At 41.8% G+C, this 20,078-nt stretch overlaps 1 protein-coding gene across 4 annotated transcripts in view; it reads right to left on the bottom strand.

The window, feature by feature from the left end:
• Window positions 1-20,078, bottom strand: part of DNPEP (aspartyl aminopeptidase) — a 351,605-nt gene that overhangs the window by 13,013 nt on the left and 318,514 nt on the right. For all 4 annotated transcript variants that reach the window (XM_053698172.1, XM_053698174.1, XM_053698173.1 and 1 more), the window contains exons 12-13: window positions 10,748-10,787; window positions 10,506-10,607 (exon numbers count right to left, since the gene is read on the bottom strand). In XM_053698172.1, the coding sequence (XP_053554147.1) occupies window positions 10,506-10,607; window positions 10,748-10,787 (142 nt within the window). The remainder of the gene's footprint in view (window positions 1-10,505; window positions 10,608-10,747; window positions 10,788-20,078) is intronic.

The following is a 20,078-nucleotide window of genomic DNA, read 5'->3' as shown; positions in this document are numbered from 1 at the left end:
ACAGAAAGAGCAGAGATTTGTCCTTTCAAGGAACTTGCGGACAAACCTTTATCTAAACCATCCTGAAGAAACTGTAAAATTCTCGGACACCAAGAAATATAAGTCTTCCAGACTCTATAATATATCTCTCTAGATACAGATTTACGAGCCTGTAACATAGTATTAATCACAGAGTCAGAGAAACTTATTTGACCAAGAATCAAGCGTTCAATCTCCATACCTTTAAATTTAAGGATTTGAGATCCTGATGGAAGAAAGGACCTTGCGACAGAAGGTCTGGTCTTAACGGAAGAGTCCACGGCTGGCAAGAGGCCATCCGGACAAGATCTGCATACCAAAACCTGTGAGGCCATGCTGGAGCTACCAGCAGAACAAACGAGCATTCCTTCAGAATCTTGGAGATTACTCTTGGAAGAAGAACTAGAGGCGGAAAGATATAGGCAGGATGATAATTCCAAGGAAGTGATAATGCATCCACTGCCTCCGCCTGAGGATCCCGGGATCTGGACAGATACCTGGGAAGTTTCTTGTTTAGATGAGAAGCCATCAGATCTATTTCTGGGAGTTCCCACATTTGAACAATCTGAAGAAATACCTCTGGGTGAAGAGACCATTCGCCCGGATGCAACGTTTGGCGACTGAGATAATCCACTTCCAAATTGTCTATACCTGGGATATGAACCGCAGAGATTAGACAGGAGCTGGATTCCGCCCAAACCAGAATTCGAGATACTTCTTTCATAGCCAGAGGACTGTGAGTCCCTCCTTGATGATTGATGTATGCCACAGTTGTGACATTGTCTGTCTGAAAACAAATGAATGACTCTCTCTTCAGAAGAGGCCAAGACTGAAGAGCTCTGAAAATTGCTCGGAGTTCCAAAATATTGATCAGTAATCTCACCTCCTGAGATTCCCAAACCCCTTGTGCTGTCAGAGACCCCCACACAGCTCCCCAACCTGTAAGACTTGCATCTGTTGAGATTATAGTCCAGGTCGGAAGAACAAAAGAAGCCCCCTGAATTAAACGATGGTGATCTGTCCACCACGTCAGAGAATGTCGTACAATCGGTTTTAAAGATATTAATTGAGATATCTTTGTGTAATCCCTGCACCATTGGTTCAGCATACAGAGCTGAAGAGGTCGCATGTGAAAACGAGCAAAGGGGATCGCGTCCGATGCAGCAGTCATAAGACCTAGAATTTCCATGCATAAGGCTACCGAAGGGAATGATTGTGACTGAAGGTTTCGACAAGCTGAAATCAATTTTAGACGTCTCGTCTGTCAAAGACAGAGTCATGGACACTGAATCTATCTGGAAACCTAAAAAGGTTACCCTTGTCTGAGGAATCAATGAACTTTTTAGTGAATTGATCCTCCAACCATGATCTTGAAGAAACAACACAAGTCGATTCGTATGAGATTCTGCTAAATGTGAAGACTGAGCAAGTACCAAGATATCGTCCAAATAAGGAAATACCACAATACCCTGTTCTCTGATTACAGACAGAAGGGCACCGAGAACCTTTGAAAAAATTCTTGGAGCTGTAGCTAGGCCAAACGGCAGAGCCACAAACTGGTAATGCTTGTCCAGGAAAGAGAATCTCAGGAACTGATAGTGAGCTGGATGAATCGGAATATGCAGATATGCATCCTGTAAATCTATTGTAGACATATAATGCCCTTGCTGAACAAAAGGCAAGATAGTCCTTACAGTTACCATTTTGAATGTTGGTATCCTTACATAACGATTCAATATTTTTAGATCCAGAACTGGTCCGAAGGAATTCTCCTTCTTGGGTACAATGAAGAGATTCAAATAAAACCCCAGCCCCTGTTCCAAAACTGGAACTGGCATAATTACTCCAGCCAACTCTAGATCTGAAACACATTTCAGAAATGCTTGAGCTTTCACTGGGTTTACTGGGACACGGGAAAGAAAAAATCTCTTTGCAGGAGGTCTTATCTTGAAACCAATTCTGTACCCTTCTGAAACAATGTTCTGAATCCAAAGATTGTGAACAGAATTGATCCAAATTTCTTTGAAAAAACGTAATCTGCCCCCTACCAGCTGAGCTGGAATGAGGGCCGCACCTTCATGTGGACTTAGAAGCTGGCTTTGCTTTTCTAGAAGGCTTGGATTTATTCCAGACTGGAGATGGTTTCCAAACTGAAACTGCTCCTGAGGATGAAGGATCAGGCTTTTGTTCTTTGTTGAAACGAAAGGAACGAAAACGATTATTAGCCCTGTTTTTACCTTTAGATTTTTTATCCTGTGGTAAAAAAGTTCCTTTCCCACCAGTAACAGTTGAGATAATAGAATCCAACTGAGAACCAAATAATTTATTACCCTGGAAAGAAAGGGAAAGTAGAGTCGATTTAGAAGACATATCAGCATTCCAAGTTTTAAGCCATAAAGCTCTTCTAGCTAAAATAGCTAGAGACATAAACCTGACATCAACTCTGATAATATCAAAAATGGCATCACAGATAAAATTATTAGCATGTTGAAGAAGAATAATAATATTATGAGAATCATGATCTGTTACTTGTTGCGCTAAAGTTTCCAACCAAAAAGTTGAAGCTGCAGCAACATCAGCCAATGATATAGCAGGTCTAAGAAGATTACCTGAACACAGATAAGCTTTTCTTAGAAAGGATTCAATTTTCCTATCTAAAGGATCCTTAAAGGAAGTACCATCTGCCGTAGGAATAGTAGTACGTTTAGCAAGGGTAGAAATAGCCCCATCAACTTTAGGGATTTTGCCCCAAAACTCTAATCTGTCGGACGGCACAGGATATAATTGCTTAAAACGTTTAGAGGGAGTAAATGAATTACCCAAATTATTCCATTCTCTGGAAATTACTTCAGAAATAGCACCAGGAACAGGAAAAACTTCTGGAATAACCACAGGAGATTTAAAGACCTTGTCTAAACGTTTAGATTTAATATCAAGAGGACCAGAATCCTCAATTTCTAAAGCAATTAAAACTTCTTTAAGTAAAGAACTAATAAATTCCATTTTAAATAAATATGAAGATTTATCAGCATCAACCTCTGAGACAGAATCCTCTGAACCAGAAGAATCATTAGAATCAGAATGATGATGTTCATTTAAAAATTCATCTGAATAACGAGAAGTTTTAAAAGATTTTTTGTGTTTACTAGAAGGAGGAATAACAGACATAGCCTTCTTAATGGATTCAGAAACAAAATCTCTTATGTTATCAAGAACACTCTGAACATTAGATGTTGTTGGAACTGCAACAGGTAATGGTACTTTACTAAAGGAAATATTATCTGCATTAACAAGTTTGTCATGACATTTAATACAAACAACAGCTGGAGGAACAGCTACCAAAAAAAAAGTTTACAGCAGATACACTTAGCTTTGGTAGTTCCAGCACCAGACAGCGATTTTCCTGAAGTATCTTCTGACTCAGATGCAACGTGAGACATCTTGCAATATGTAAGAGAAAAAACAACATATAAAGCAAAATTGATCAAATTCCTTAAATGACAGTTTCAGGAATGGGAAAAAATGCCAAAGAACAAGCTTCTAGCAACCAGAAGCAATGAAAAATGAGACTTAAATAATGTGGAGACAAAAGCGACGCCCATATTTTTTTAGCGCCAAAAAAGACGCCCACATTATTTGGCGCCTAAATGCTTTTGGCGCCAAAAATGACGCCACATCCGGAACGCCGACATTTTTGGCGCAAAAGAACGTCAAAAAATGACGCAACTTCCGGCGACACGTATGACGCCGGAAACAGAAAAGATTTTTTGCGCCAAAAAAGTCTGCGCCAAGAATGACGCAATAAAATGAAGCATTTTCAGCCCCCGCGAGCCTAACAGCCCACAGGGAAAAAGTCAAATTTTTAAAGGTAAGAAAAATGATTGATTCAAATGCATTATCCCAAATATGAAACTGACTGTCTGAAAAAAAGGAATGTTGAACATTCTGAGTCAAGGCAAATAAATGTTTGAATACATATATTTAGAACTTTAAAAAAAGTGCCCAACCATAGCTTTAGAGTGTCACAGAAAATAAGACTTACTTACCCCAGGAAACTCATCTACATGTTTGTAGAAAGCCAAACCAGTACTGAAACGAAAAGCAGAGGTAATGGTATATATATATAAGAGTATATCGTCAATCTGAAAAGGGAGGTAAGAGATGAATCTCTACGACCGATAACAGAGAACCTATGAAATAGACCCCGTAGAAGGAGATCATTGAATTCAAACAGGCAATACTCTCTTCACATCCCTCTGACATTCACTGCACGCTGAGAGGAAAACCGGGCTCCAACCTGCTGCGGAGCGCATATCAACGTAGAATCTAGCACAAACTTACTTCACCACCTCCATAGGAGGCAAAGTTTGTAAAACTGATTTGTGGGTGTGGTGAGGGGTGTATTTATAGGCATTTTGAGGTTTGGGAAACTTTGCCCCTCCTGGTAGGAATGTATATCCCATACGTCACTAGCTCATGGACTTGCTAATTACATGAAAGAAAGTAATTTATCAGGTAAGCATAAATTCTGTTTTCTCCAACATTGGTGTGTCCGGTCCACGGCGTCATCCATTACTTGTGGGAACCAATACCAAAGCTTTAGGACACGGATGAAGGGAGGGAGCAAATCAGGTTACCTAAACGGAAGGCACCACGGCTTGCAAAACCTTTCTCCCAAAAACAGCCTCCGAAGAAGCATAAGTATCAAATTTGTAGAATTTGGCAAAAGTGTGCAGAGAAGACCAAGTCGCTGCCTTACATATCTGATCAACAGAAGCCTCGTTCTTGAAGGCCCATGTGGAAGCCACAGCCCTAGTAGAGTGAGCTGTGATTCATTCAGGAGGCTGCCGTCCGGCAGTCTCATAAGCCAATCGGATAATGCTTTTCAGCCAGAAAGAAAGAGAGGTAGCAGTAGCTTTTTGTCCTCTCCTCTTACCAGAGTAAACGACAAACAAAGATGAGGTTTGTCTAAAATCCTTTGTTGCTTCTAAATAGAACTTTAAAGCACGAACTACATCTAAATTGTGTAACTAACGTTCCTTCTTTGAAACTGGATTCGGACACAGAGAAGGAACAACTATTTCCTGGTTAATATTCCTATTGGAAACAACTTTGGGAAGAAAACCAGGTTTAGTACGCAAAACAACCTTATCTGAATGGAACACCAGATAGGGTGGATTACACTGCAAAGCAGATAATTCAGAAACTCTTCTAGCAGAAGAAATAGCAACCAAAAACAGAACTTTCCAAGATAGTAACTTGATATCTATGGAATGTAAAGGTTCAAACGGAACCCCTTGAAGAACTGAAAGAACTAAATTTAGACTCCAAGGAGGAGTAATGGGTCTGTAAACAGGCTTGATTCTGACCAAAGCCTGTACAAAGGCTTGTACATCTGGCACAGCTGCCAGTCGTTTGTGTAACAAGACAGATAAAGCAGAAATCTGTCCTTTTAGAGAACTTTCTGACAATCCCTTATCCAAACCTTCTTGGAGAAAGGAGAGGATCTTAGGAATTTTAATCTTACTCCAGGAAAATCCCTTGGATTCACACCAACAGATATATTTTTTTCCATATTTTATGATAAATCTTTCTAGTCACAGGTTTTCTGGCTTGGACCAGAGTATCTATCACTGAATCTGAAAACCCACGCTTGGATAAAATCAAGCGTTCAATTTCCAAGCAGTCAGCTGCAGAGAAACTAGATTTGGATGTTCGAATGGACCTTGTACTAGAAGATCCTGTCTCAAAAGGTAGCTTCTATGGTGGAGCCGATGACATATTCACCAGGTCTGCATACCAAGTCCTGCGCGGCCATGCAGGAGCTATTAGAATCACCGAGGCCTTCTCCTGTTTGATCCTGGCTACAAGCCTGGGAAGGAGAGGGAACGGTGGAAACGCATAAGCTAGGTTGAACGACCAAGGCGCCACTAATGCATCCACTAGAGTCGCCTTGGGATCCCTGGATCTGGACCCGTAGCAAGGAACCTTGAAGTTCTGACGAGACGCCATCAGATCCATGTCTGGAATGCCCCATAATTGAGTCAACTGGGCAAAAACCTCCGGGTGGAGTTCCCACTCCCCCGGATGGAAAGTCTGACAACTCAGATAATCCGCCTCCCAGTTGTCTACTCCTGGGATGTGAATTGCAGATAGGTGGCAGGAGTGATCCTCCGCCCATTTGATGATCTTGGATACCTCTCTCATCGCCAAGGAACTCTTTGTTCCCCCCTGATGGTTGATGTAAGCTACAGTCGTCATGTTGTCCGACTGGAATCTTATGAATCCGGCCTTCGCTAGTTGAGGCCAAGCCCGGAGAGCATTGAATATCGCTCTTAGTTCCAGGATGTTTATCGGGAGAAGAGACTCTTCCCGAGACCATAGACCCTGAGCTTTCAGGGAATCCCAGACCGCGCCCCAGCCTAATAGACTGGCGTCGGTCGTGACAATGACCCACTCTGGTCTGCGGAAACTCATTCCCTGAGACAGGTGATCTTGGGACAACCACCAACGGAGTGAGTCTCTGGTCATCTGGTCTACTTGAATCTTTGGAGACAAGTCTGCATAGTCCCCATTCCACTGATTGAGCATGCACAGTTGTAATGGTCTTAGATGAATTTGAGCAAAAGGAACGATGTCCATTGCTGCAACCATCAACCCTACTACTTCCATGCACTGAGCTATGGAAGGCTGCAGAATAGAGTGAAGAACTTGACAAGCGTTTAGAAGCTTTGACTTTCTGACTTCTGTCAGGAAGATCTTCATTTCTAAAGAATCTATTATTGTTCCCAAAAAGGGAACTCTTGTGGACAGAGACAGGGAACTTTTTTCTACGTTCACCTTCCACCCGTGAGATCTGAGAAAGGCTAGAACAATGTCTGTATGAGCCTTTGCCTTGGAAAGAGACGACGCTTGAATTAGAATGTCGTCCAGATAAGGTGCCACTGTAATGCCCCTTGGTCTTAGAACCGCCAGAAGGGACCCAAGCACCTTTGTGAAAATTCTGGGAGCAGTGGCTAGTCCGAATGGAAGAGCCACGAACTGATAATGTTTGTCCAGAAAGGCGAACCTTAGGAACTGATGATGATCTTTGTGGATAGGAATATGTAGGTACGCATCCTTTAAATCCACGGTAGTCATATATTGACCCTCCTGGATTGTAGGTAAAATTGTTCGAATGGTTTCCATTTTGAACGATGGAACTCTGAGAAATTTGTTTAGAATTTTTAAATCCAGAATTGGTCTGAAAGTTCCCTCTTTTTTGGGAACTACAAACAGGTTTGAGTAAAACCCCTGACCTTGTTCCACAGCTGGAACTGAGTGAATCACTCCCATCTTTAACAGGTCTTCTACACAATGTAAGAATGCCTGTCTCTTTATTTGGTTTGAAGATAAGTGAGACATGTGGAACCTTCCCCTTGGGGGTAGTTCCTTGAATTCTAGAAGATAACCCTGAGAGACTATTTCTAGTGCCCAGGGATCCTGAACATCTCTTGCCCAAGCCTGAGCGAAGAGAGAGAGAGTCTGCCCCCTACTAGATCCGGTCCCGGATCGGGGGCTACCCCTTCATGCTGTCTTGGTAGCAGCAGCAGGCTTCTTGGCCTGTTTACCCTTATTCCAGCCTTGCATTGGTTTCCAAGCTGGTTTAGTCTGGGAAGCGTTACCCTCTTTTCTAGAGGCTGCCGAGTTAGAAGCCGGTCCGTTCCTGAAATTGCGAAAGGAACGAAAATTGGACTTATTCTTAGCCTTGAAAGGCCTATCCTGTGGGAGGGCATGGCCCTTTCCCCCAGTGATGTCTGAAATAATTTCTTTTAATTCTGGCCCAAAAAGGGTCTTACCTTTGAAAGGGATATTAAGCAATTTTGTCTTGGAAGATACATCCGCCGACCAAGACTTTAGCCAGAGCGCTCTGCGCGCCACAATTGCAAACCCTGAATTTTTCGCCGCTAATCTCGCTAACTGCAAAGCGGCATCTAAAATAAAGGAATTAGCTAACTTAAGTGCGTGAATTCTGTCCATGACTTCCTCATATGGAGTCTCCATATTAAGTGACTTTTCTAGTTCATCGAACCAGAAACACGCCGCCGTAGTGACAGGAATAATGCACGAAATTGGTTGGAGGAGGTAACCTTGCTGAACAAAAATCTTTTTAAGCAAACCCTCCAATTTTTTGTCCATAGGATCTTTGAAAGCACAATTGTCCTCAATAGGAATAGTCGTGCGCTTAGCTAGGGTAGAAACTGCCCCCTCAACCTCAGGGACTGTTTGCCATGTGTCCTTCCTTGGGTTGACCATGGGGAACAATTTCTTAAATATAGGAGGTGGGACAAAGGGTATACCTGGTCTCTCCCACTCCTTATTCACTATGTCCGCCACCCTTTTAGGGATCGGGAAGGCATCAGGGTGCACCGGGACCCCTAAGAATTTGTCCATCTTGCACAATTTTTCTGGAATGACCAAAGAGTCACAATCATCCAGAGTAGATAGCACCTCCTTAAGTAATGCGCGGAGATGCTCTAACTTAAATTTAAACGTCACAACATCAGGTTCTGCCTGTTGAGAGATTCTCCCTGAATCTGAAAGCTCTCCCTCCGACAAACCCTCCCTCACTGCCACTTCTGACTGGTGTGAGGGTATGACAGATAAACTATCGTCAGCGCCTTCCTGCTCCACTGTATTTAAAACTGAGCTATCACGCTTTCTCTGAAATGCTGGCATTTTGGATAAAATATTAGCTATGGAATTATCCATTACTGCCGTTAATTGTTGCATAGTAACAAGCATTGGCGCGCTAGATGTACTAGGGGTCGCCTGCGCGGGCATAACTGGTGTTGACACAGAAGGAGAGGATGATGAACTATCCCCACTACCTTCATTTGAGGAATCATCTTGGGCAACCTTATTAAATGTGACAGTACTGTCCTTACTTTGTCTGGACGCTATGGCACAATTATCACATACATTTGAAGGGGGGATCACCTTGGCCTCCATACATACAGAACATATTCTATCTGAAGGTACAGACATGTTAGACAGGCTTAAACAGGCTAATAATGCAAAAAAAACGTTTTAAAACAAAACCGTTACTGTCTCTTTAAATGTTAAACAGAGCACACTTTATTTCTGAATGTGTGAAAAACTATGAAGGAAATATCCAATCTTTACCATATTTTCACCACAGTGTCTTAAAGCTTTTAACCCCTTAAATGAGGAAACCGGAGCCGTTTAATCAAATAACAATCTTTAACCCCACTACAGTCCCAGCCACAGCGTTTGCTGCGACTTCACCTGTCCTTAGGAGTTATACGATACCAAATTAAGCCTTCCAGGAACGTTTTCAATGATCACCAGACCCTCTCACATGCAGCTGCATGCACTGCATCCAAAAGAAACTGCGCAATTATGGCGCGAAAATGAGGCTCTGCCTACTATAGTGAAAGGCCCTTCCTGACTGGAAAGGTGTCTAAACAACTGCCTGGCGTCTAAAAACGTTACCTCACAATAAAAGTTTTATAAATCACCTCTAAATTTCATAAAAAAAACTTAAATAAAGCAATCGATTTAGCCCATAAGAGTGTCAACCAGTGTATAGCCCATAATAAGCCTTCATTCTGTTAGGAGTCTAAGAAAATGGCTTACCGCTCCCCAAGAGGGAAAATGACAGTCTTCTAGCATTACACAGTCTTGTTAGAAAAAGGGCTAGTCATACCTTGAACAGAAAAGTCTAACTGTTCCCCCCAACTGAAGTTCTCTGGGCTCAACAGTCCTGCGTGGGAACAGCAATTGATTTTAGTTACTGCTGCTAAAATCATACTCCTCTTTTAAACAGAACTCTTCATCCCTTTCTGTTTTAGAGTAAATAGTACAAACCGGCACTATTTTAAAATAACAAACTCTTGATAGCAGAATAAAAAACTACAATTAAACACCACATACTCTTCACCATCTCCGTGGAGATGCTACATGGTCAGAGCGGCAAAGAGAATGACTGGGGGGCGGAGCCTGAGGAGGGGCTATATGGACAGCTTTTGCTGTGCTCTTTGCCATTTCCTGTTGGGGAAGAGAATATTCCCACAAGTAATGGATGACGCCGTGGACCGGACACACCAATGTTGGAGAAATCAAATATATTTTCTATCAATTTCTATACACACATGCTTCTTTATATTATCTCTGTTACCCACTGGTAGGGTGATTTCTTCTGCTAACTGACAATAGTCACACAGCCTTTAAGTATAGAAACATTCAGTATAGATAGGGACACCACTGGCAAAATCAGTTATTTTGAATGTTGAAATAAAGGATTTGTTTGTAAACAATTTAATACACTCCGACAAAAAGGGATTATTGGGAAGAAATTAAAGGGGAGAAAAAAAAATTAGGCTAAACTGCCCCTTTAAGGCATATTATCTATTGTGATACTTCAGAAGTCCCTTAACAACAAGCCAAACAAGCAGCAGAGGTATTCAAACACATCATGTATATACCTGTAAAGGAACTCCCACACGCCCTGCAATCTCCCTCAGAATAGCTTCAGTCACTGCAGTTGAAGCATAGCGCTGGTTGCTGTTGACTTTGATGACTGGACCCTGAGAACAGAGACATTGTTTATCCAGATAGGCATTTTATTTAGGATGGGATGGTTAGGAAGAATAACAGCAAACCGAGTGGTGGAGGAGAGAAAAACAAAGGGATATTCAGTAACTACATAGCGCAAATGGTGTCTCACCTTATGGAACAGCGGTCTATGGTTCTCTTCATGTTTATCCCTGTAGAACAAACACTTTATTGCATTTAAAATATATCATAAATACTTATAATCTGGTCATCTTAAAACATTTAAGAGCTCAAGTAGACAGAATCAAGCACGCATAAAATATGCAGTTACTTTTGTTTAATAATTTAAATTAAAACAATAATGTACTACAGGGTCATTGATTACCTTTGTCCTTATACAAATAATGTACTACTTTGATTACCTTTGTCCTTATTTCCCGTTTTGCATTTGAGAATATTCTGTTAAATAACATGACTGCAGTTTGTAAAACGTGGTGTTTTAAAGGTTTTCAGTTTTGATCTTTGCTAAATAAAACGGTTGATAAAAGGACCACTAAAAGTCAAAATTAAACTTTAATGATTCAGATAGAGTATGCAGTTTTAAATAACTTTCTAATTCACTTACATTATCAAAATGTGCACAATCTTTTTGTATGTAACCTTTCTGAGGCACCAGCTCCTACAGAGCATGTGTAGGATCTCAAAATATATAATTACTAGTGTTAAAAATGTGTCCAACTCCCTATTCCCTCCCTCATTTACCCAACTCTCCCTCCATGAACCTCTCTCTACCCTACAATACCCCCATCCACTCGGATCCCCTCTCCCTCATCCAAGCCTCCCTGCCGCTCTCAACATTTAATTTAATGCAGCAAAGCGGTCCCACCCGCTCCCGCCCCCTCCCTCTATCCCTGTATCCCTATCCATAGCCCTCTATCTATATCCCGCTATCTATCTATCCCTATATCTCTAGCCCTCTATCAACATTTTTTTTTCTGTAGCGCAGCAGTCTCACCCACTCCCGGCCCCATCAGCGATGGGCCTCCCACCCTCCTAACCTTCTCACGCCACCAACGATCGGCACCATCGCAAGATCTCGCTACTTTTAGCGAGATCACGGCAGAGAGAGGCCCCATGATTCATGGGGGAAGGAAAACTGAACTAACAGAAATTTCTCAGAAAAAAAAAAAAAAAAAAAAAAAGAAGAAGGACTACTCATTTGGAATTCAGACAGTTTTTTTTCCCTTTTGAAAGCATGTTTTATAAGAGCATAGTGTTCAAAGCCGTCAATGAAACTGGCTGTCAATGAACAGTGGAAAGTACATAAAATGCAATGATTCATTTTAGATACATTAAAAATAAAAAACAACAACACTTTTTCACAAAATGATCACTGGCATTGAAAAACACAATTTTAAATATAACTGTACTTCATTATTAATCTGCAATATTTAAGCACTTCCTTGTTTTTATTAAAAAAATTCCAGTAAATTGTTATACATATATGTATTTTCCTAACAAGACTAAGCATAAGCCATATTTGAGCAGTGCCCTTTAGTCCTTGCAATATATCTGAGTAAAGGCTGCCCGCCCTCTAATGCTAAAAAGGCCAAAGACTATATTGTCTTCAAAAAGTTCCTATGTGAGATCTGCACCTGCAAAACAAAATATAGCACAGAAAAAAAAAAAAAATCCATGACGAAATAAGCATAAAGTATTCAATCTATAAAAAATATGACTACGGCATACCTCACATTATGCAAAAATAACTGGTTAGCCAACCATGACAGATACCAATGTGCTCATATAAAACATTATCTACTCATTATCTACTCTACTTAGGTGTTCAGCAAAATAAATCATTTCATATAATTTTTGAACTCTCAGTTTTGCTCAGGGTGGATAAAAATCAATTCTTTTTTAATTTAAATTCGATTTTTTTAAATTTAAAAGTGAAGGTCAATTTTGACGAATTAGTGCCTGGTTCATCAAAATTGACATTTAATCCTGAAAGTTGCTCCATTGATTCCCCCGGTCGTTGGAAGCCTCTGCTTACATCAGAAATGACGAATCCGGCTTCCTCCAATCACGGTGTTCCCCCCAGGGGGGATCATGGCCTGAGGGAACGCCATGGTTGGATGAAACTGGATTCGTCATGTCGGACCAGCGAAGAGGGCTTGCGACGGGCGGAGGAAGCACTGCAGTGGCACTCAGGATTAAAAGGTAATTTTTTTTCTGATAACCCTCTGGCGTTCAGAGAGTGGTGGCGACACATCTACAAGAATTTACCCACTTTCCCGAAAGCCATTAGAGCAAAGCTTGTATTTAATTACGTGTACTTAGTGATACCGACTTTTTCTTCTCAAGCTCTGGCAACCACAAACCTAGGGGAGGCTACCATGGTCATATGCATGATATTAATCTGTAATAGCAAACAGTTACAACATATTCAATATATCATTCATATCTTTTTTTTCCCTGTCTAATATTAAACCTCTGTTTTTGTGCCTCAATCTCTAAAGCTCTCTGGTCTGGCGAGATTATCTAGGCGCAGTAGCAGACTCAACAGAGGGCACTAGTGCAAATATTGTTTTTGGCTCCTCCAAAGGAAGCTCAGATTATATATATATATAATTGTATATATACACACACCTACAATATATATATATATATATATATATATATATATATATATATATATATATATATATATATATATATATAAAAATGAGGAATTGTGAATATGGTGCAAAAATAGTGCTTACCTGGACAGAAGAAGCTATTAGAACTATGATGAACACAGTGCTGCCTCAGACTACCTATTGAGGCCGTTGGGTCCCCAAAAAACCCCCAACCTCAATAATAACTAAGGGATATCAGAATACAAGAAGTAGTAGTAGAATGTTCAGGGCACACTGTATCTACCCAATAAATAAAAATATATAATATTACTAGAGATAAATAATTAGTTCGTATAGAATTAATATATATGGCCAAAAAGGCCGTTATAGAAATTAGTGGCTATAAAAAATAGTGAACAGTTGCAAATGTACTTGCAGTAGTTACAATATAGCAATTGGAACAATTACGTTAGCAATGCAATTCAGATGATAGAAAGTCAATCCATTGAATAGTGAACAGTTGCAAATGTACATACTGGGAGGCTGATGAACAGAGATGCCAACATTTGAACAACATCCCGGTGACTGATTGTCTATACAAGCTACATGAGCTAAAGATTTGGAAAGGATCCAGCAACAAGCCTTGAGACTCCTGGAAGCCAAAGGAAAGTTTCTACTTCTACTTGCCCTGTGCGACACTTGCCTCATACGGATTGAGGTTAAGGAGAGTAAGTAGAATCCCCTGAGGGGAACGTGTTACTCCTGGCACTGGGAATTTCTATCTTGGCTATCTATAGGATCACCTATGGACACTATATTTACTTTTAATCGTGTGTTTTAAAAACAGAATTTATGCTTACCTGATAAATTACTTTCTCCAACGGTGTGTCCGGTCCACGGCGTCATCCATAACTTGTGGGAATATTCTCTTCCCCAACAGGAAATGGCAAAGAGCACAGCAAAAGCTGTCCATATAGTCCCTCCTAGGCTCCGCCCACCCCAGTCATTCGACCGACGGACAGGAGAAAAAACAGGAGAAACCATAAGGTACCGTGGTGACTGTAGTTAAAGAAAGAAATTCATCAAACCTGATTTAAAAACCAGGGCGGGCCTTGGACCGGACACACCGTTGGAGAAAGTTATTTATCAGGTAAGCATAAATTCTGTTTTCTCCAACATTGGTGTGTCCGGTCCACGGCGTCATCCATAACTTGTGGGAACCAATACCAGAGCTTTAGGACACGGATGAAGGGAGGGAGCCAATCAGGTTACCTAAACAGAAGGCACCACGGCTTGCAAAACCTTTCTCCCAAAAATAGCCTCCGAAGAAGCAAAAGTATCAAATTTGTAGAATTTGGCAAAAGTGTGCAGGGAAGACCAAGTCGCTGCCTTACATATCTGATCAACAGAAGCCTCGTTCTTGAAGGCCCATGTGGAAGCCACAGCCCTAGTAGAGTGAGCTGTGATGTGTTCAGGAGGCTGCCGTCCGGCAGTCTTGTAAGCCAATCGGATGATGCTTTTCAGCCAAAAGGAAAGAGAGGTAGCAGTAGCTTTTTGACCTCTCCTCTTGCCAGAATAAACGACAAACAGAGAAGACGTTTGTCTGAAATCCTTTGTTGCTTCTAAATAGAACTTTAAAGCACGAACTACATCTAAATTGTGTAACAAACGTTCCTTCTTTGAAACTGGATTCGGACACAAAGAAGGCACAACTATTTCCTGGTTAATATTCTTGTTGGAAACAACCTTTGGAAGGAAACCAGGTTTAGTACGCAAAACAACCTTATCTGAATGGAATACCAGATAGGGCGGATTACACTGCAAAGCAGATAACTCAGAAACTCTTCTAGCAGAAGAGATAGCAACCAAAAACAGAACTTTCCAAGATAACATCTTGATATCTATGGAATGTAGAGGTTCAAACGGAACCCCTTGAAGAACTGAAAGAACTAAATTCAGACTCCAGGGAGGAGTCAAAGGTCTGTAAACAGGCTTGATCCTGACCAAAGCCTGAACAAAAGCTTGAACATCAGGCACAGCTGCCAGTCGTTTGTGTAACAAGACAGATAAAGCAGAAATCTGTCCCTTTAGAGAACTCGCTGATAATCCCTTATCCAAACCTTCTTGGAGAAAGGAAAGGATCCTAGGAATTTTGATCTTACTCCATGAGAATCCCTTGGATTCACACCAACAGATATATCTTTTCCATATTTTATGGTAAATTTTTCTAGTTACAGGTTTTCTGGCTTGTACCAGAGTATCTATTACAGAATCCGAAAACCCACGCTTAGATAAAATCAAGCGTTCAATTTCCATGCCGTTAGCTGAAGGGAAACTAGATTTGGATGTTCGAATGGACCTTGTACTAGAAGATCCTGTCTCAAAGGTAGCTTCCATGGTGGAGCCGATGACATATTCACCAGGTCTGCATACCAAGTCCTGCGTGGCCACGCAGGAGCTATCAAGATCACAGAGGCCCTCTCCTGCTTGATCCTGGCTACCAGCCTGGGAATGAGAGGAAACGGTGGAAACACATAAGCTAGGTTGAAGGTCCAAGGCGCTACTAATGCATCCACTAGAGTCGCCTTGGGATCCCTGGATCTGGACCCGTAGCAAGGAACCTTGAAGTTCTGACGAGATGCCATCAGATCCATGTCTGGAATGCCCCATAATTGAGTCAACTGGGCAAATATCTCCGGGTGGAGTTCCCACTCCCCCGGATGGAATGTCTGACGACTCAGATAATCCGCCTCCCAGTTTTCCACTCCTGGGATGTGGATCGCAGATAGGTGGCAGGAGTGATCCTCCGCCCATTTTATGATTTTGGTCACTTCTCTCATCGCCAGGGAACTCCTTGTTCCCCCCTGATGGTTGATGTAAGCAACAGTCGTCATGTTGTCTGATTGGAATCTTATGAATCTGGCCTTTGCTAGTTGAGGCCAAGCCCTGAGAGTATTGAATATCGCTCTCAGTTCCAGAATGTTTATCGGGAGAAGAGACTCTTCCCGAGACCACAGCCCCTGAGCTTTCAGGGAGTCCCAGACCGCGCCCCAGCCCACTAGACTGGCGTCGGTCGCGACGATGACCCACTCTGGTCTGCGGAAGCTCATTCCCTGGGACAGGTGATCCAGGGTTAGCCACCAACGGAGTGAGTCTTTGGTCTTCTGATCTACTTGAATCACTGGAGACAAGTCTGTATAGTCCCCATTCCACTGTTTCAGCATGCACAGTTGTAATGGTCTTAGATGAATTTGCGCAAAAGGAACTATGTCCATTGCTGCAACCATCAACCCTACTACTTCCATGCACTGAGCTATGGAAGGTCGTGGAACAGAGTGAAGAACTTGACAAGCGTTTAGAAGTTTTGACTTTCTGACATCTGTCAGGAAAATCTTCATTTCTAAAGAATCTATTATTGTCCCCAAGAAAGGAACTCTTGTCGACGGAGACAGGGAACTTTTTTCTATGTTCACTTTCCATCCGTGAGATCTGAGAAAGGCCAGAACGATGTCTGTGTGAGCCTTTGCCTTTGAAAGTGACGACACTTGTATCAGAATGTCGTCCAAGTAAGGTGCCACTGCAATGCCCCTTGGTCTTAGAACCGCTAGAAGGGACCCGAGTACCTTTGTGAAAATCCTTGGAGCAGTGGCTAGCCCGAATGGGAGAGCCACAAACTGGTAATGTTTGTCCAGAAAGGCGAACCTTAGGAACTGATGATGATCTTTGTGGATTGGAATATGTAGATACGCATCCTTTAGATCCACGGTAGTCATAAATTGACCCTCCTGGATTGTAGGTAAAATTGTTCGAATAGTTTCCATTTTGAATGATGGCACTCTGAGAAATTTGTTTAGGATCTTTAAATCCAGAATTGGTCTGAAAGTTCCCTCTTTTTTGGGAACTACAAACAGATTTGAGTAAAACCCCATTCCTTGTTCCACGGTTGGAACTGGGTGTATCACTCCCATTTTTAACAGGTCTTCTACACAATGTAAGAATGCCTGTCTCTTTATTTGGTTTGAAGATAAGTGAGACATGTGGAACCTTCCCCTTGGGGGTAATTCCTTGAATTCCAGAAGATAACCCTGAGAAACTATTTCTAGTGCCCAGGGATCCTGAACATCTCTTGCCCAAGCCTGAGCGAAGAGAGAGAGTCTGCCCCCTACCAGATCCGGTCCCGGATCGGGGGCTACCCCTTCATGCTGTCTTGGTAGCAGCAGCAGGCTTCTTGGCCTGCTTACCCTTGTTCCAGCCTTGCATCGGTTTCCAAGCTGGTTTGGTTTGTGAAGCATTACCCTCTTGTCTAGAGGCTGCAGAGTTGGAGGCCGGTCCGTTCCTGAAATTGCGAAAGGAACGAAAATTAGACTTATTCTTGGCCTAAAAGGCCTATCTTGTGGGAGGGCGTGGCCCTTACCCCCAGTGATGTCTGAGATAATCTCTTTCAATTTTGGCCCAAAAAGGGTTTTACCCTTGAAAGGGATATTAAGCAATTTTGTCTTGGAAGATACAGCCGCTGACCAAGACTTTAGCCAGAGCGCTTTGCGCGCCACAATTGCAAACCCTGAATTTTTCACCGCTAATCTAGCTAACTGCAAAGCGGCATCTAAAATAAAGGAATTAGCTAACTTAAGTGCGTCAATTCTGTCCATAACCTCCTCATACGGAGTCTCTCTACTGAGTGACTTTTCTAGTTCCTCGAACCAGAACCACGCTGCTGTAGTGACAGGAATAATGCACGAAATAGGTTGCAGGAGGTAACCTTGCTGTACAAAAATCTTTTTAAGCAAACCCTCCAATTTTTTATCCATAGGATCTTTGAAAGCACAATTATCCTCGATAGGAATAGTAGTGCGCTTGGCTAGTGTAGAAACTGCCCCCTCGACCTTAGGAACTGTCTGCCATAAGTCCTTTCTGGGGTCGACCATAGGAAATAATTTCTTAAATATAGGAGGGGGGACAAAAAAGGTATACCGGGCTTCTCCCACTCCTTATTCACTATGTCTGCCACCCGCTTGGGTATAGGAAAAACGTTGGGGTGCACCGGAACCTCTAGGAACTTGTCCATCTTGCACAATTTTTCTGGAATGACCAGGTTGTCACAATCATCCAGAGTAGATAGCACCTCCTTAAGCAGTGTGCGGAGATGCTCTAATTTAAATTTAAATGTCACAACATCAGGTTCTGCCTGTTGAGAAATTCTACCTGAATCAGAAATTTCCCCATCTGACAAAACCTCCCTCATGGCCACTTCAGATTGGTGTGAGGGTATGACAGAGCAATTATCATCAGCGCCCTCCTGCTCTTCAGTGTTTAAAACAGAGCAATCGCGCTTTCTCTGAAAAGCAGGCATTTTGGATAAAATATTTGCTATGGAGTTATCCATTACTGCCGTCAATTGTTGCATAGTAACAAGCATTGGAGCGCTAGAAGTACTAGGGGTCTCCTGCGTGGGCAAAACTGGTGTAGACACAGAAGGAGATGATGTAGAACTATGTCTACTCCCTTCATCTTGGGCAACTTTACTATCTGTGGCAGTACTGTCCTTACTTTGTTTGGACGCTATGGCACAATTATCACACAATTTTGAAGGGGGAGACACATTGGCTTCCATACATACAGAACATAGTTTATCTGAAGGCACAGACATGTTAAACAGGCTTAAACTTGTCAATAAAGTACAAAAAACGTTTTAAAACAAAACCGTTACTGTCTCTTTAAATTTTAAACATGGCACACTTTATTACTGAATATGTGAAAAACTATGAAGGAATTGTTCAAATTTAACCAAATTTTCACCAGTGTCTTAAAAGCATTCAAAGCATTGCACCACAAATTTCAGACCTTTAACCCTTAAAATGAGGAAACCGGAGCCGGTTACAGTTTTAACCCCTCTACAGTCCCAGCTACAGCCTTTGCTGAGACTTTACCAAACCCAGGGGGGTATACGATACCAAATGAAGCCTTCTAGGAACCTTTTCAACTACTTTCAGACCCACACACATGCAGCTGCATGTCCTGCTCTCAAAAGTAACTGCGCAGTAATGGCGTGAAAATGAGGCTCTGCCTACTACAGAGAAGGCCCTTCCTGACTGGGAAGGTGTCTAAACCAGTGCTGACGTAAAAAAACGTTCCCCAAAGTTTATAAAGTGTGAATTTCAACATCAAGCTGTATAAAATGCCCAAATAAAGCAATCGATCTAGCCCATAAAAGTGTCTACCAGTTTTATAGCCCATATTAAGCCCTTTATTCTGTTTGAGACTAAGAAAATGGCTTACCGGTCCCCATGAGGGGAAATGACAGCCTTCCAGCATTACACAGTCTTGTTAGAAATATGGCTAGTCATACCTTAAGCAGAAAAGTCTACCAACTGTTTCCCCCAACTGAAGTTCTCATCTCAACAGTCCTATGTGGAAACAGCAAACGATTTTAGTTACTGCTGCTAAAATCATATTCCTCTCACAAACAGAACTCTTCATCTTTTTCTGTTTCAGAGTAAATAGCACATACCAGCACTATTTTAAAATAACAAACTCTTGATAGTAGAATAAAAAACTACAACTAAACACCACATACTCTTCACCATCTCCGTGGAGATGCTGCTTGTTCAGCGGCAAAGAGAATGACTGGGGTGGGCGGAGCCTAGGAGGGACTATATGGACAGCTTTTGCTGTGCTCTTTGCCATTTCCTGTTGGGGAAGAGAATATTATCACAAGTTATGGATGACGCCGTGGACCGGACACACCAATGTTGGAGAAACTGGTGTTTTAGTAGCAATATTACTACTACTATTATTTTCTGTGATTACATTTACTTCACCTGTCATCTGAATTGCATTGCTAACGTAATTGTTCCAATAGCAATATTGTAACTACTGCAAGTA

This window comes from Bombina bombina, chromosome 1, assembly GCF_027579735.1.
Source record: "Bombina bombina isolate aBomBom1 chromosome 1, aBomBom1.pri, whole genome shotgun sequence".
NCBI classification, from domain to species: Eukaryota; Metazoa; Chordata; class Amphibia; order Anura; family Bombinatoridae; genus Bombina; species Bombina bombina.
Note: the sequence above shows the minus strand (reverse complement) of the source record. Positions and strands in the feature narration are given on the sequence as shown.